Raw genomic sequence first — 17,764 nt, forward strand, 5'->3', positions numbered from 1 at the left:
ACCTGAAGCCGAGGGACGTCAATATCATGCTTTATAGATTGTCACACTGGTTCAAAATCACACATTCTACTTATAAAAAAACCAAACTTTTGAAAATTACACAGATACACCTACAACACTCAAAAACTAAATTAACGATACATAAATTAACAAACTTTCAATTACACGCAATGTAATCAAATGGCGAAATCAACGATGTTATTCACTAAGCAATATGGCGGACATTCCCTCTTATATTCCCCAAACTCATTTTTAAACGATGTGTTATGTACCATCTGGTCTATTTACTTATGTCTGTGGTCAACCCCTAGTTGTTAGAGTATGTAGTTATCTGTGGGATATGATTGTATTTTGTCAATTTTAAGGTTACTGTAATATGATTAGATATTAACCAAGGAGTATAGAAGATTTTAAAGTTAGCATAAGCCGAAACGTACTTATTAAATAAAATGATTGCAAAGTGTAGCTTCCTATGTTATTGATTTATTTCAAATGGAATAAGGTATAAATGACTATGAATGTATTACTTTTCTACATCAATAATTATTTTTAATTAAATTTAAACATTATTATTTTTTTCTTACAGTAAATTTTTTTTTTTAACTTATGTCCTTTGTAAATTAAGCAGTGCTAAAGTTGACTTCAATGTAATATGATTGCTTTCATGGAAGTGCTATTGTCTTGTACTATATTTAAGTTTGTTGCACTCTACACATGACCACAACATTTAATAAATGTTATTTTAAGTAAGGTTTCAATACGATCTTGGTTCACATTTGTTTGTAGGCACTATAATAATTTAATTTAGCTAGGTTTTGACTACAGGATTCTGGTAATGAACAGTCACTTATTGAGAAAATTCTTGATTATTTTCTGGCAGTTGCAATTCACTTCCTACATAACACTTGAAAACTATATTTGTGTAATGTTTTGGATTTGGTTATTCTGAAGGAAATCTACTTTTATAAAAAGAAACATATTCCAAAATGCTTTTCTTTTTTACTCCCTGAAACATTTTCAAATGATTGGTTGTTAGGGTTACACTACATAAAAAATACTTTAAAGTACCTAGTGTGGTTGATTGGTTGGATTAGATATGAACAATTAAAATTCTTTTAAGATTTTGAATGGTTGGTTTGGTTAGGTTAGTTACATTTAAAATGTGGTAAACAGGGTCGGCTGATTTAAACCTTAATGGTGCAAAGCACATGTTTTTTTTTTTAATAATTTATTTCTAAATAGAATATTTTAATTATTTTTATGAAAGGTCCAACTCCACTCTAATAAGTACAGAAGTTTGCTCATTAATGTATCTTGTGATTTACAGGAACAAAAAATTACATATCAAAATCTTAGTTTATACTACCTATACAAATAAGTTTTAAATCATACCCAGCTTAATACTCCTCTTAAATTAAAAAATAAATAAAAAAATAATTCCTCAATTTCACTGTAAATCCCCATTCTTTGGGAAACACCTATTCTATGGAGGATCCTCCTCCTGTGGTGAAATACCCTTTCTGTGGGGAAACCCATTCTATGAAGAAACCTCCTACTGTGGGGAAATACCCTTTCTGTGGTTAAGTACAAGTCTGATGTGCAGATTTGCTGGACTTCAGTCCTTTTATGTTTTAAGTTTTCTGGTTCAACATGAGTGGCAGAAAGCAGGATGTTGTATGGCTTTCATTTGAAGAAGTTAGGAAGGAATTGAGAAAAGGTGTGAGGGCTAAATGTAAAAAATGTGGCACTGAATTGGGAGGTCAAGTCCTCAGAATGAAAAATCACCTATTTAAATGTGAAATTTCAGCTGTGCAAGTTGATGAATATGATGCAGGTAAGGTCCATCAAGTGTAATACTATTGTCTTTTGGTTTAAACAGAAAACATTGTTTGGTTAAATTTGCTACATATTGTAATTAATTTGAAACAAAGTCATTTAGGAATATATTAAGTTTTCATTCTTAACTTTAAACAAGTCACATATCTATGAATAATATCAGTAAGCTTGCTTATATTTTATTTTGCTTTAGACTGTGTTTACATTTCAAGTAATGTATTCAAGTTTGACTTTTATTAATGATTTTGATAACCTAAAATAATACTTTAATTATTGCTAGCTTAAAATAATTTAATGATTATTAAGGAATTTGATAGCCTAAAAAAATAATTTTTTTTTGTAATGTTTAGTATTATTCTGAAATTATTTCAAACAATATTGCCATGGTGTATCAAAGACAGTGTAGTATCGACACTTGCTGCATAATTCTAAATTTTTAATTTCCACATGTGATCCCAGCTTTATGCAGTTAGCACTGAAAACCTGGCAGTAGCATAGCATGTAACTAAGTTGTCTATAATAGGTTTAGAGTTATAAAGAAAGGTAAACTGCCTTTATTTCTAATTTCCCCTCGCCCCCTTTTTTTGTAATGTGGAACTAAATTTATAAGATAAACATTTCTTTTTCAGACTGCATTGCAGCTTCCACAAGCAAAACTCTTACATCCATCATATCGTCTGCGACTTCGTCATGTGAGGGTACTGAGTCAAAATATACTTTTACAGAAAGAAAAAAAATTAAAAGTAACATATCAGTGGATTCCTACATAGTTTGATCAACATCAGTGCAGAAGGTCTTTGGATCAGCAAGTAGTTCGCTTTATATTTGCAACAAATGCATCCTTTCAGAGTGTCGAACATCTTCAGTTTGTGAAACTTATGCAACATCTTTACCCAGGTTACACCTCTCCAAACAGAAAAAGAAATTAGTGGTCCAGTACTAGATGCTATTTATGAAGAAGAAAAGAAAACTTTTCCCTTACTTTGGGAAATGAAAGTGTGTGTCTTGGGTTTGATGGCTGGTCAAATGTTCATAATGAACCAATGATGTGTGCTACAATTACAACTAAATCGGGTAATGTATATTTAGTGAACACAATTGACACTTCTGGTCATACTCACACTGCCAATTATCTCAAATAAGTGGCTGTGAACAGCATAAAAATGTGTGAGAACAACTTCAGGTGCAAGGTTCGATCGGTTGTTACTGATAATGCTGCTAATGTGTTGAAAATGTGCCAACTTTTGGAAGATAAAAAAGATTTTGTATATCATCACTTATGGATGTTCAGCTCACATATTTAACTTGTTAGAAAATGACTTGAACATTCCTAGTGTGACAGAACATGTTTTACAGATAATAAAATATCAGAAACAACCACTTTGCTAATGTATGTTACAGACAATAAGATGTTCAAAAATTAATCCTCCCAAATGAAGTGTGCTGGAATATAATGGTAGATTGCCTTTAGACATACCTTAAAGGTTGGGGAACTCTGTTACAAATTTGTGAGGAACATCGTGACACTATTGATAAAAGTAGTACAAAACCAAATTTCTAACATGGTTTTCGCACGGAATGTAAAGGACTTTCTATTTTGAAGCCTATTGCCATAGCCCTTAATGAAGTTCAGAAAAATATATGTACTATTTCTGAGTCAGTGTTCATGTGGAAAAATCTTCAAATGAAAGTGGAAGCCACAAAGGATAAAAATGTCATGCAAAAATTCTAAAAAAGATATATAGCACTTACACCTGCTCATTTTTTAAGCTTATATTTTGGATTAAAAACAAATAATCACTTGGTGTTGATTTGACTGAAGAATAAAAACATATAGCATTTGAGTTTGCAAAATCAAGGTACTCAACGAGTTCAATGCTTCCAGTAATCGTTTAAATTTCAATCAAAAAGTTTACTTTTCCAAAAATTTCTTTTTGAGGATGAAGTAACATCACAGGTTACAACCTATGAGTGGTGGAGAAGTCAAAAGAATGACATTAAGAAATTTAATGATAAAGTTTTTTTTTCTGTTGAACAGTTACTTACAGTGCAAGCTACTTCAGCAAGTGTAGAGAGAGTCTTCTCATCATATGGATTTGTGCATTCAAAGTTAGGCATATAGAAAGCATCCAAACTTGTATTTCTTTTTAAAGTATTCAACGGACACAGCCAACAATGATGTGATATGATTTGATCTGCAATACAAACAGAAAAGAACTAATACCATAATATTGTTTTAACTGGTTGATCTTGATATTTTGATTTCAATAACTGATAATCCAAAAGATTGTAGGGAAATGAGTGTTTTTAATTTAGCTTTTATGGCCTCTTGGTTTAATGAGTTAATTCTGTTGTACACATTGTAGTACTGTCACCAATTTTTTCATATTAGTATTTTAACAATATATTTGACAAACTCTTATGCGTTAGAATCATAATTGGGTATATAGATTTCATAAAATTTACATGTGAGACAATTGGATGGTCTTAAAATGTAATATGAGTATGTTTTAGTTGCCGTCAGTTATGAATTGGGTGTAAAATTATTAATCAACCTGAAATGTGCGGAAAAGCAGCGACGTAAGATATTTACCATAAATATAGTTAACTTAACCAACCGTCCACACTGTTTTAAAGTAATTTTAATGCAGTTAATCTTACATAAACAACCATCCACAAAATTTTTAACCTAATCCAACTGACCATTCTCACGATATCACAGTATTTGTAATGCAGCTGATCTAACAGAACCATTCATTAAAATAGTAAACTACTGGTAAACTACTGGTAAACTACTTGCAGTTTCATAATGTCATCTTGAGGAGTGATTTAAAAACATGTTAAGATATGAAATAAAACATTTTTTGAAATTTTTAATTTTTTTTAGAAAAGAGGGTTTCCTTCAGAATTACTTTGGATATGTTGCTTCATTATTCCCCAAAATAACATTTATATTAATTTTACAGAATATGAAATTCTGTGGTGGGAGGGATTTGTAAATGTGTTTAGTTGTGTGGCAAAAGAATAAGAAAATGAAATGAAATAAACTCTAATATATTAAATATATTTTTACATTATTTTTCAATAGGCATTAAATTTGAGGTGCCACCAATTAATTATTGGTAGTTTATCATTTAAATGATTTGTTAGGTTAGCTAGGTACATTAAAAATTATTTTAAATGGTGTAAAATTGTGTGAATGGTTGATTAGGTTAGGTAGTGACATGAATATGGTGAACATAATTTTGTGGACCAATTGCGGATCATTAGCACAAATCTTCTATTATATTTTTTTTTTTTTTCATATGTTTTAATAGCAATGTATCAAACTACCAAGCCACCAAGGGCCTTGCTACAATAGGATGGTCCACAAACGTGACACTGCATGCTGCTTCGATTCTGGAAGCATGTGACATCACTCCTAACCTTCATGAGCAAATTATTATCGACTTAATGGCAAGATTAGTATACATGCCCGTTAAGTTTGCAGCCAGTTGTGTTATACGGATTGCATGGGTGAATGTACAAGTAGTTTAAAAAAAAAAAAAATAAAAAATTTTTGCTTGATTATCCTGAATGAGGAATGTTTTTTCAATTCCCACTGGATTTAAATATCTCAAGAGTGTGGGGTAAAGATCTTTAAAACTGGGAAGATATAAATGGGTTTTTCTACGATGCAAAATTCCTTATACTTAGGGCTTATAGCAAAATAATAAAATTGTTATTCTGACCTTATTAAAAAAATTTTTTATTTTAACTGCTATTATGTATAATAATTTTGAGGGCGTGTCACTTTCGTGGTTATTTTTAAATTTTAAAAGAGACCAGGGAAAAAACACCAAGCAGGAAGGGACAATATGAGTAGGAGAGAGAGATGGATGTGAGCTTTAAAAAGAAACAGCATTATTTGTAATAAATAAACTTTCATTAAACATATTTCCTTGGTTATTAATCAGACTTTTGAAAAGTCTAATATTCTTTGTAGCAAAAGTAATGATATTCTATGTATTACAAAAACTAAAATAAACAACAAATATACCAATCCCTCACTTAGCATGACTAATGCATTCCTAATGATGTTTGTGTTATTCAAAATCGTGTTTTCTGAAGCATTACTCTTCATAAATAGCAAGGCTAATTTACTTAACGTGTTCAAAAATGTGTAGGGAAATTTCTGTACGTAATATAAATGCGTAGAATAACACTCAACTATAAATAAGTCACATTATTTATCGTTATAAGCCTACCATCAAATACTTTGTATGACAAATACGACACAGTGTAACAGGGGATAGGTGGTTATGTACTTATCGTCAGTTGGCTGGTTGACTTGCCCGCTCGGGTGTGACTTTCAACTCACGAACTTTCCAAACATCCTTCACTGGCAGTGAAACCGATATTACTGAACAAATAGTTACATTTTAATTTTTGAAAAATAAAAGTGCTGGTTTGCATTTTGCCATTTGGTTTACACCAATCGTGCCAGGCCCGTGATTTTTTTTTTTTTTTCATTGCATCATTCAATTAACAACCTTTTCCATGTAAATCATCTCTTAATTTCTGTTCCGGTATTAATGTCAAATATATTCCCGCTAGTACAACCAACAGCATCAGACTTATATAAACGTTTGATTGGTCCTTCTTTCGTATGATTGTGCGCACAGTTGACTTGCTTAAAATTAAAGTGCGACTAACATTGGCCCGGTGCCATACACACATAGGTAAAAACATTTAGTCCTTTACACTCCATAGCAGCAACTGAACTTGCCTTATCTGATGTTTGTACAACAGCTGATAGCGTAGTCAGACCTGCGCGTCCATATCTTATCCCCTTGTTAGGCTAACTGTATGCCACGGCACATCTGTTTACTGAGTTGAAGCAGACTTCGTGGCATCAATGGCAACTTTTTTTTTGCTCATGGTGATTTTGTGCTAACTGAAATTTACAGACGTGCTATTCAAGACTGGTGCAGTAAAATTAACATCACACTAAATTAATTTGTGCAATTTTAATATGTGCTAAGTGAGGGATTGGTGTAGCAAATTTATTCTTCTTAACGTTGAAACTGAAACCAGACACAAAACTATTCAAGATAAAAGAAACTTTTTTTGTATTCAAACTATTCTTTAGCTTGTAAGTTAATGATATCAATTAACCAAATTATAATATTGAAATACCTTTTTGTAAGATACCAGTGTAATCTATGATTAAAACTTTGATTTTGGGGGAACTTTGCTGGCTGACATTTGATAAATCGTTCAAAAAGATGCCAGTCTGTGCTACTTCCAACAGAGAGTTCACGGTTCTCTTCCACACTGCACTCACCTCATCTGGAGTTTCTTTTGCAGTGGCGAGCTTCTGTGGTAATGCTACGTGAAATTTATCTGGTTGGATAAAATTCATTAAACTTATTTCTGAACATATTTTTATTACAGTACTGAGCAGTCCATCACCCAAGAAATGTTAACTAACAAATATGGTTGTTCCAGATTAACAATTTTGCTGAACTATCAAACGTTAATATTGTTTCAACGGGAATTATCTTTGAAAGATTTGTGCAATGGGAGTGCATGACTTGATGTAAGCTTTTGGACATACACCATTGCTAAGCACATGTATGTCTGTAGAAGAAAACTACAAGAAACACAAAAGACAAAAACATAAATTAAGCAACAAATTGCTGTTGTCAACAGGATATAAACACCACATAATATTCCATAACAGGAATATGGTCAACAAACGAAGAAAAACAAAGAAAAATGGACTAACAGAAAGAAAAAAAAACCAAAAATGATGACAGAACAAAAATATTGAACCAAAAAAAAATGTGTTTTTGTCTTTTGTGTTTTTTGTAGTTTTCTTCTACAGACATACATGTGCTTAGCAATGGCGTATGTCCAAAAGCTTACATCAATTCAACGGGAATACCAATGTGAAATGTAACCCGCTCAGAAATAGGAAATCATCCTGTAGTTCAGAAGTATATTTCAACAATTATAATTAATTGTGATAAATGTATTTAAGGATGAGCTAACTATTAAATTCCTGTTCTACAAGACTTCACTGAAGAATTCCATAATGATTCGAAGTATTCCATTATGATTCGTGAAGAAATATTATATTTCATGTATTGTAATAAGATTGTCGAACATTTGAATCGCTGTATGAATTTGTGAAAATACCAGAATATAGTTTTTATGGTATAGTTCACAGCAAGAGACAATATAACTACTATTCTACAAGTGGACTAAATGCAATTCAACTAGAATATTAAGCTTAGTGGTGATTTTAGAAAATAACTACATCATCAAGACATTCAGCCCTTTGGTTAATAACGAGTCCACTACTTCGACTAAAGGAAGGAAGCATCATCGTGTGACCATCCCGAGAGCCATCTAAAGCTGAATCCAACCTCGGACCACGTTCGTTGAGCCACCAGCTGAAACCCCAGGAAGTGGAATATCATAGTGTAACGGTATTATACCTCTTCGTGAAAAGTATTTTTCATTTCTGAGTGATAATGTGGTATCCTTTAGCTATAAATTTCAGACAATTTTATGATTGACATATAGTATTATCATACATGAATGCATCAAGGAACCCTAGTTTCATAAATATGCTGAAGACAATAAAACAGAATTTACTTGATAGGTTTAAGCAGCATAAAAACAAAATGAAATTTTTATGAATATTTATAAATATATTATTAAAATATCACCATATCACACTCAAGATTTTATGTTCTGTTCATGTGCAAATCAGTGAAAAGGATTATGCTGCATATCCGCAACACGACCCTGTATATCAGTTTGCTCCAATATTCAAGGAAGCCACCCAAGCGTTTTTTTTAAAGGTTTCTGTTCAAATGTTTTGTTGTGTAATTTAATTTGGTGTACTTGACTTTAGAAAACAATTGCTTGCATGAGTTGGTACTGCAAAACACAGGCTGCCATCCGAAAAGCATGCTAATGGAAGTAATTTCAGTTCTAGACAATTGGCCTATTGTAGGTAGCTTTCAGTTCACAGTTGCTTAGCAATTATAATAGCTATGTTTAAAATTACTGTAAAGTTAGTTAACATACACATCTAGCAGAAAGTATATTTAAATTCAATTTTTGAACTTTGAAATCAGAGAATTGTTCAGAAATGAGACTTCTTTGTCTCAGAAAAGCAGTTGACTAAAATACTTGGAATTTTTATGTCTTCTAAAAGGGGAAAAGTAAAAAGTATTAGTTTTTTTAGTTGCACCTAAAGAAGTCACTAGATGGCTTGAAAATTGTCGTTTAACTTTAGCTGAATTCGGCAGTACAGCAGCTGTAAATCAGGTTAAGCCATGAGTTTGTTTAACTTGCTCTACTATTTGTTACAGGAAAACATTCTAGTTTGGCCAAAACATTGTAGATATTTAAAAAATTTACCAAGCAACAGTTTGTGAGTTATAATTATAGATAGTTTCGTGCATATTCTCACCTTATTTGTACTATGTACTAATTTGTTACAGGTTTTGTCACAATGGAGCATTTCTCCGTTAATGCAACAATAATAGACTGAATACTTTACATGCAAGTGTTGGCACAGAAACAGAGTTTAAGCATGGCTGCCAACTGTTCTGTGCACCGTGGTCATCGCCGCCAGGAGTCCATGTACACCATGACGGGACTGTACGCAGAGACGCCGGCCTCAGGTGAAGAGGCGACTACTGCAGTCACAACTGCTCCAAGTCTGTCTGCGGTCACCTGCTGCCATGACACCGTCATAAAATGTCATAGTCGGAATCCTTCAGTTGGAATCGTCGACAGGTATGTCGAAGAGGGTGTAAGTTGTCCAACATGTAGCATTGCAAGCCCTTACTTTCAGTACTTGGTTAGGTTTCCCATTTCAATGTTCATAATGGCTGATTGAATGTTTGAGAGGTTTTACCGTTATTTCTCATTAGTTAACGTTTTTAAGTATGTCTGTTAATTTACATGATTTAAAATTTAAAACGCTGCTAAAAGTCATTATTTCCTATTTGGATAGGTTTCCACGTGTAGTCATATTTTACTTGTTTTGTGTTATCCTTTGTTTGAAAGCATGATGCAATGTGATGGTAAAATTACATCCGTGTTAGAGAGAGAAAGAGAGGGGCAGGTGTGCCCTTAAGTGTAAGAGAGACAGAAACGGTCAAGGACAAATGTATCATCATAATTGGAAAGAGACAGAAAAGGGAAAACCCCTTGTTGTTATATGTATGCATAGGTGTTTGATTTCTTGTAACTTGTGCTTTGATTAGCTGATTTTTTGAAATTGTGTTTTAAGCTGCTATATGATTGGTTTTGGGGGACACATGACCATCTCCCTTCTTCGTGGAGTGGATGTAGGTAGTCAGGTCAGTAGTTAGTCATGGTGTGATCGTGGTACCGAACAGTTGCGGCTGGGCAATGTAACAGGATGGTTAAAAATATACAACGGCCAAGAGAAGAAGTTCGCTGGACAGATGCCATTTTTTTTTTTTTTTACAGATTCAGAATACAACAAACTTATAATTAAACTAAATTGATGCACGGACAACCCGAAAACTAGAGTTTTCTGTAATTTATTTTTACCATGTATGCCTTTAGAGCAAGTAATACACTTGACAGTTCTCATAACCCAAGCTAAAACAATGATGGCTTAGCCAAGTGCAATACCATCATGAACTTGAAACCAGTTGTGATAAAAATTTGTACACATATAACATGTAATAATTTGAAAGAAAACGTGAACACAAAAGTCAAATTTATTGTAGTTGTATTATGATAACTTAGACTTAGACTTTGACTTGGACATTGCAGGTTGCAAGCCCTGCTGGCGTTTAGTAAAAGTACTGAATAATAACATGCACCTAGGGCACAACAAATTTTTGTCAAATGTAAAATGGAGTCATAACTCTTGCGTGTATTTTTTGAGATGAAAAGTAGAGAAGGTTAACATTTGTTCTTGTTTTGATTTTTTGATGTTTTGGTTGTTTATTTTTGAAGGAAATAATTGTTATTGTTAAGTGTTGTATTTTAAGAATTTGGTATTTTAGATCTGACTATATAAATAAACACATTGGTTTCATCTCTGTTATACAGATTTAAAAAGTTTATTTTTAACCTTGAACAGCTTAACATTTTAAATTACATGTTTATTTTAACTTGCATGTTTATAATTACCTACTAAAACAGTTTAGTTATGTTTATGATCTAATTGTCACTTCAAAAGTGAATTGTTGGGAAAGACTAAAAAAATATAATTTTATCAATTACAGCATGACCTTTTATTCATGGAGTAGTGACATGTTGGGTTTATAATATTTATAAGAATATTCATACTTTTCTGTTTGGATAGTGTCCCTCTTCTTTCTATCGCAAATGATATGTGACGTATGTACTCAAGTTTTTTAAGATAATGTTTGCGTAAAAAATTGTCATACTGTCTAGACTTCTCCAATGTAAGCTATTTAAATTCATAAATTGTTTTTTGTTATGGGAATTCCCTCAATCCACCAGTTAAAAAAAAAAAAAAAAACATTCTAAATTTAACAGAAATGCTTAAAATTCTTAAGTATGCAGTAAAAGACATAAATTTGTGTAATGCAAGATACATTATGCTTAGTTATACATTTCCTGCCGAAATAAATCGGGTTTACTTTGTGGTTATTTGTTAATCACTTTTATTTTCATTGTGTTCATAGCTCGGCTTACCAAGTAAACAAGAATTTAATGCAAGGTTTTTAGTGGTTGTATGTGACATGTTCCAGCCTTTTTTACAGGAAAACACATTCCCACGAAACTATGACTAAAGCTTTATAATTTTTTGGGATTCCTCTGTGCATACTGTGACACCCGGCCACCAGAGTGCACTGGACTTTAATGTTCTGGCTTTGAAAGAACATTATTTTATTTCAAATGTAATTTTTGAAACACAAGTTGTTATTATAATTTAAGTTAAATAATTTTTCAACCTTTATTGAATGTCGTAATATTTATATTTGGTTATGTTGGTAAACTGTTAGGAGCTGGTTACTAGTTAATGCATATTTTAAATACATGTATTTTTATTATATTTTAAAGATTTGTTATTTTAATTAATGTGGATTTAATGGATTAGTAATATTACTATATGGTAGTGAGGGAATGTGACGTCAGAATACATCAGCTGTGAACATGTGGACTGTGTGTCGCGAGGAGGCAAAATCATCTTGGGTGTGCTCAGTAATAAAGTTATTAATTATGGTTAACTTGCTGCTTGATGAAATATTTATGTATGCTCATTTGGTGATATCGGGATCCCACTTAATAAATATTCTGCAATTGAGACAGACAAAAAAACAAACAATATATTTACTTTTAAATAATGCGCACTTCAGTGAGGTATTTTCACACAGTCAGTAGCAAATAATTAGTAATACACTTGATGAAAATTCCCAAATAATGATAACTATACATTGCACTTTCCAAAACTACTTTTGGAATAACATTCATAAGGCCATAATTGTAAGGAATTTTTAGGCAGTGAAATATACAATTAAATACTTTTCGCCCCTTAAGGTTATGTGGTTTGATTGTTTGTTATATTGAAGATGAACACGTACTATTTTCAATAATATCTGTAATCATTTAACAAACACCTGAACACAAACCTTTGTAGATAGTTCCATGTCTTTACTTAAAAACAAATCTCCATCAACATTACATAAGACCTTAACACAATAGGAGAAACCTATTGTCCACCAAGTGTCTTTCGCCGCTTGATATCAAGTCAGTCACAAAGCTTTCTTGGTTTGTTTGAGAACTGCTAACTTTCTGACATTTTTAACAGGTGTTTGTGCAAAAGCATTGTTTTAAGTGTCTGTGGCACGTAGGTACATATTTGAGTAAACCCTTATCCTAAACCTTCACAATGTTTTTGGTGAACTCCCTGATGCATGCTTTTTTCCTACTCACAAACACAAAATTCCTTGGGCTGTGTATTTCATTACCAAAACTGGAAAAATAATGCTAACCTATTCTGCTGAAATTCTGTTCAGCTCAGTTTGCTTTGCATACTAATGTGTTGGTGTTAACTAAAGAGACAATAATATTGCAAGTTTGGCATATTGTCACACTATCATGGCATAAAGCATTCATTATGTTTTGGAGACACTTGATGGAAGAATGTGTTTCAAATGCAACATGACTGGATGAATCTCCTATGGTTTTGTTTGCCTTCAACAATGTGAAGGTAAAGAGGAAACATGAGACCCAGGCTGAACAACAGTGAAAATTTAATGAATTTTACTTACCAAACATAATGACCACTGGACGAAATTACCAAATGACCGGACTTTGAACTTACTTGTAAAGCAAAATTCTCTGTTACAATTATTCAACACTTATAATAATGTAGGATCTTAAAATCATTGTCGCCAGTCAATATGCATGTTATTATATTCTGACATCATCGCACAGTCTGTTTTTCTGGTACCAACTGAAACATAACAAAACACTCATCTCTTCGTACTGTGACACTCAATCACATTGCATCTCCCAGAATATTGGGTTCAGAACAGTAGTTGCATGGAATAAATACATTCTAAGCACAGAAACATGTCAGTGAACAGTAAAAATGTATTTAGATGTAGTGTTGTGATTTTTACATCTTTTTGTGTTGATATTTTTTCATATTAGTGTTTGAATTTATTGTTACATGCAGTGTGTACAGTAAGTAGGCCTTTTTCTGTAAGTGGTGTTTGTTTTTTAGAACTGAAAAAGAACATCCTCCTTTTCCATCACTGGAAGAATCTCGAGATTGTGGGATTTTATCTCTCCGCCCCAAATTTCTTCAGAGATTTGCAGGAATAAAGGTGGGTACAGTAAAATTTGTCATTAACAGACAGCCATGGAGAAAGGAAAAGTGTTCTTTATTGAGAAATGGATTGTTATATTTAACCTCCTCTAATTTTTGAAATAAAACAATAATACACAATGTTATGCACCAATTTAATTAAAAAAAAAAAAAAAAACTTTAATAACATTTCACTAACACATGAACCATACATGCTGAAATCAGAAGTTAAAAACAAGCACAATAATACCATAATTTTTAATTTTCGCATGGGAAGTCTTGGCATTATATTTTGTTCATCCATATGCAAAGAGCCAAACAAATAGAAACACAAAGTCAGAAAAAATTAATAAATAGTAATGAGCATAAATGTGGGATATAATCTTTATTACATTGCTTAGATGCAATTAGTACAATAGTAAAACATAAAATTAGAGTTATGAAAATCATCTTGTCAGGTATATTGTACATTTTTAATACCTACCTAAAACATTAAAAATTCTGTAGGTTTTCCTAGTTAAAATCCACAAAGAACAAGGATAGATCATATAATTTTGTTATAATTTACAGAGAAGACAAAGAACCAACATTTACAACTTTCAATTACGTGTGTATCTATTTATGTATGTATATACGTATGTGTGTGTGTTTAATGTCCACATTCGGCATTGTCAATAAAGTAATTGGAAAGTTCATTATTTGTGTTGGAAAAACCTTAATATATAGAAAGACCCGGAACTTGGAAGTCGAGCCAAGAATATTCGAGAAGCTAATTATTTACAGTTCTGAAACAAAAAAAAAAATTAAAAAAATTACTGTAGTTTTTTAGTTAGGCAGTTTTTCAAAAATTTAAAATTCTTCACGCTGCACCAAATACTGTACTGTGAATAAAAAGGTTTCTTAAGCAATCCTAAATAACCCTATCATTGATATCAATTAAAAATAAAATTAAAAAAATGTATATTTTTTGAGGTAAAAATTCTGTGCACGTCTTATGCAGCAAACATTTTAAAATGGGAGAATTTGTTTTTTAATACAGAAAAAACTTTTGCTATGTCAAGTTAGCAAGTTTTTTGAAAAGGTAATTCCTTTAAGCAAATAAATTGCTAAGTTAGCAAAGTAATTTTTTTTTACAATTTGCTGCATATATCGTGCAAAGAATTTTTTTTTCAAAAGTATTGCACAATTGATTTATTTGGAATTGTTATCAATTGTAGGGTTATGCAGAATAACAAATATTTGTATTTACAGTAATAATAAAGAGTAGGTATTTTAAAACTTTTGAAAAGAAAAAAAAGCTCATATCTAAAAAAATTTGACACATTTTTAATTTAAGGTTTTTTCTTTTCAGAACCGTAATTAATTAGCCTATCAACTGTTCTGGTTTTGATGTTGAGTTCTGAAACAATCTGTATGATTACAAAGTATGAGAGAATGTTGTGGTGACCGATGGGTGAGCTGGTGAAGTGGAGTGAGTGTGCAATTGTGCTGTGCATTCACGGGACAAGCATAGTTCACCGATGACCACCATGCCACTGAGGAGCATGCCCCAGCCAGTCACGCCCACACTGCATGGCAGTATTTCAGTGGGCATTGCGTTGCGTCCACTGGAAACAACTCGGAAAAAAATTGGAGTACGCTGCATTAATTCATTTGTCACCACAACAACAATTCGCTAAAATTACAATAATGTTGATAAAATACTATTTTTAAAGACCTTTTGATAGTTACTAGCTAGTGTATCGTTCGTTACCTGTTTTTAAGGTCCAAGCTGAAATGAAAGTATTTGATATCTAATAAACTTAAACTTGTAAAAATGTTTATGTCAGTAGGTAGAGCGAATTGGAAGTATTTGGTCACACACCTCTGGTGACAGGAGACATGTTACACAGTTTAAAAAAAAAATTTGTAAGGTAACATTTTTTTTTAAACAGTGTCCAAGAATTTTACAATAAAAAGTACAATAAAAAGCTGTAAATTCTACAGCATATTTATAGGGGAAATACAAAGTACGTGCTGTATTTCTACATATATGTTTGTATGGTTTCAGTAACCTGTTTTCACTGAGTAAATGGAACAATGTAAGATTTTGTTCAAAATGAAGTGTTTAGCCCACCCCAACTTTGAAAGATTCGCATGCAATGTTGCAAAAGAAGTTTTGTAATGGTATAAGATATGGCTTACAATTCCAAAGTAAATTTTTTGTAATGTTACAAGAAACAGCTTGCATCATCACGAGAGACTCACTCCCAGGAGGGAGGTGCACCTCTCTCTTTGGAACCACCCTGTAGTTCAAAGTCTGATGAGTTACTAGTGTTCAGTGAGAGGTTTGTCTGATATCACCCAGTAGCTGCTTTTTCTTTTACCTCTGCTTACATCCAGTTTATAATATTTTCAAATAAAGTGTAGTTTGTAATAGCTAGAGAATTGCTGCCTGATGTTTCAACTCAGTTATAAAAGTAACATGAAAATATATTTTAAGATACAAAGGATTTACTTTATTTGGAGTTTAATACTACAGTAGAACATGCTTAATTCAAAATTATGTATTTGGAAATTGTGGCTAGCTTAATAGCTTTTAATGGACCATTGAATGTTCAAATCAACAGCTGTATATACATATACACACATGCAATACGAACACTCAAAATTGACTTTTAGTGAAAAAAATTACATTGATTTAAATTATAATTTAGATATAAAAATTGCAAGATGATAATGTCTCCATATGTTATTTTTCTAACTAGTGTTTGCTTTTTGGTCGTAAGGGTACCAGTGTAGAAGAGTATGTGTGCAAGAGTGTGAAAGAAATTGAGTGAACAGAAATGTAAAATGTTTTACTTGAATGTACTGATAATACTGAGTTTTTGTGTAGGTGTTTGTCCTGCTGATATCGGTGCTTGTTTTACTTCAACAAGCGCTTAGCTCTGGTTACATCAACTCGGTAATAACGACTATCGAGAAGAGGTTTGAAATTCCTTCCAGCTTGTCTGGTCTTATAGCATCATCCTATGAGATTGGAAATGTTTTCACAGTTATTTTTGTCAGCTATCTGGGAAGTCAACGTCATATTCCAGTTTGGATTGGAGTTGGTGAGTTATTTTTTCAACCTTATATACTGCTCTTAGTTATAACAGCTGTTGTGTAAACATAAGAAGTTTTCTTAATTCACTGAGTTAAAAGTTGTTCGTGTGATCAGCTCTTTCTGCTCTCGGGAGCAGGTGAGTTGATTTATGAGTATGGACATGCATTTATGGCAATGTGATACCGTGTTTTATCGCACAATCGTCGCACATTTTATACTAAAATCAAGTTTGAAAAGTGGTTCGACGTTTATGCAGAAAAAATTTTTTTTTGCTATGTAAAGTTATTCATATGAACAAAACCCATTCATGGAAAGTACGTTTATTTTAAAAAAAAGTGGAATATACAAGACCACGCCAAACAATTTATATTAAGAAGTCAGCAACAAAAACCTTTCTTGAACTTTAAATAGAAAAACAAAATCTGTGACCTGAACGCAAGCCACTTGAATCTGTGACGTAAACTAACACGTAACTATCGTCGTAGTACACACTTACTACAAAAGAGTGCGAGCTATCAAACGTAGTTAACTCAGCACTCGACAGAGAGAGCGCGTTGCATGAATCGGCGAGATATCAATATTCGGCTACGTGTGCGCGCTCTATACGGGAAGCAACATAACCAAACATGAATGATGCCAACTAGCTTTGGCTAAATTTTTATAAGCGGTACACCGCGGTGACGCAGATGAACAGATAAAGGTTATAACGTTTAAAAACGTCTTTAAAAGAAAATTTACACGTCGGACAACTTTGTATTTCCGTTGATTAAATAAGTGGTAATGTCCGAATAAATATTAGATTTCTATTTTAAAATACATCGTTTTATACGGAAAAGATACCTACACAAAGCGCTCGGAATCTAATAGCGGGACCAAAAACATCATGTGATGTTTACGCAAGAGTTTTTTTATCCAAATGTTGACGCCCTAAAATATGGGTGCGACGATTATGCAATAAAACATGATAATGCAAGTTTTTATGCAAATTTAAACTTTTTTTGTATAAATGAATT

At 32.3% G+C, this 17,764-nt stretch overlaps 1 protein-coding gene across 1 annotated transcript in view; it reads left to right on the top strand.

Moving 5' to 3' along the window:
• Nucleotides 1-318: 318 nt before the first annotated feature.
• LOC134529829 (solute carrier organic anion transporter family member 5A1) overlaps nt 319-17,764 on the top strand; it is a 55,315-nt gene continuing 37,869 nt past the window's right edge. Inside the window, exons 1-4 of the mRNA XM_063364320.1 lie at nt 319-502; nt 9,339-9,636; nt 13,583-13,685; nt 16,542-16,758. Coding sequence (XP_063220390.1) covers nt 9,398-9,636; nt 13,583-13,685; nt 16,542-16,758 — 559 coding nt within the window. The 5' untranslated portion in view covers nt 319-502; nt 9,339-9,397. The remainder of the gene's footprint in view (nt 503-9,338; nt 9,637-13,582; nt 13,686-16,541; nt 16,759-17,764) is intronic.

Source organism: Bacillus rossius, chromosome 2 (assembly GCF_032445375.1).
Source record: "Bacillus rossius redtenbacheri isolate Brsri chromosome 2, Brsri_v3, whole genome shotgun sequence".
NCBI classification, from domain to species: Eukaryota; Metazoa; Arthropoda; class Insecta; order Phasmatodea; family Bacillidae; genus Bacillus; species Bacillus rossius.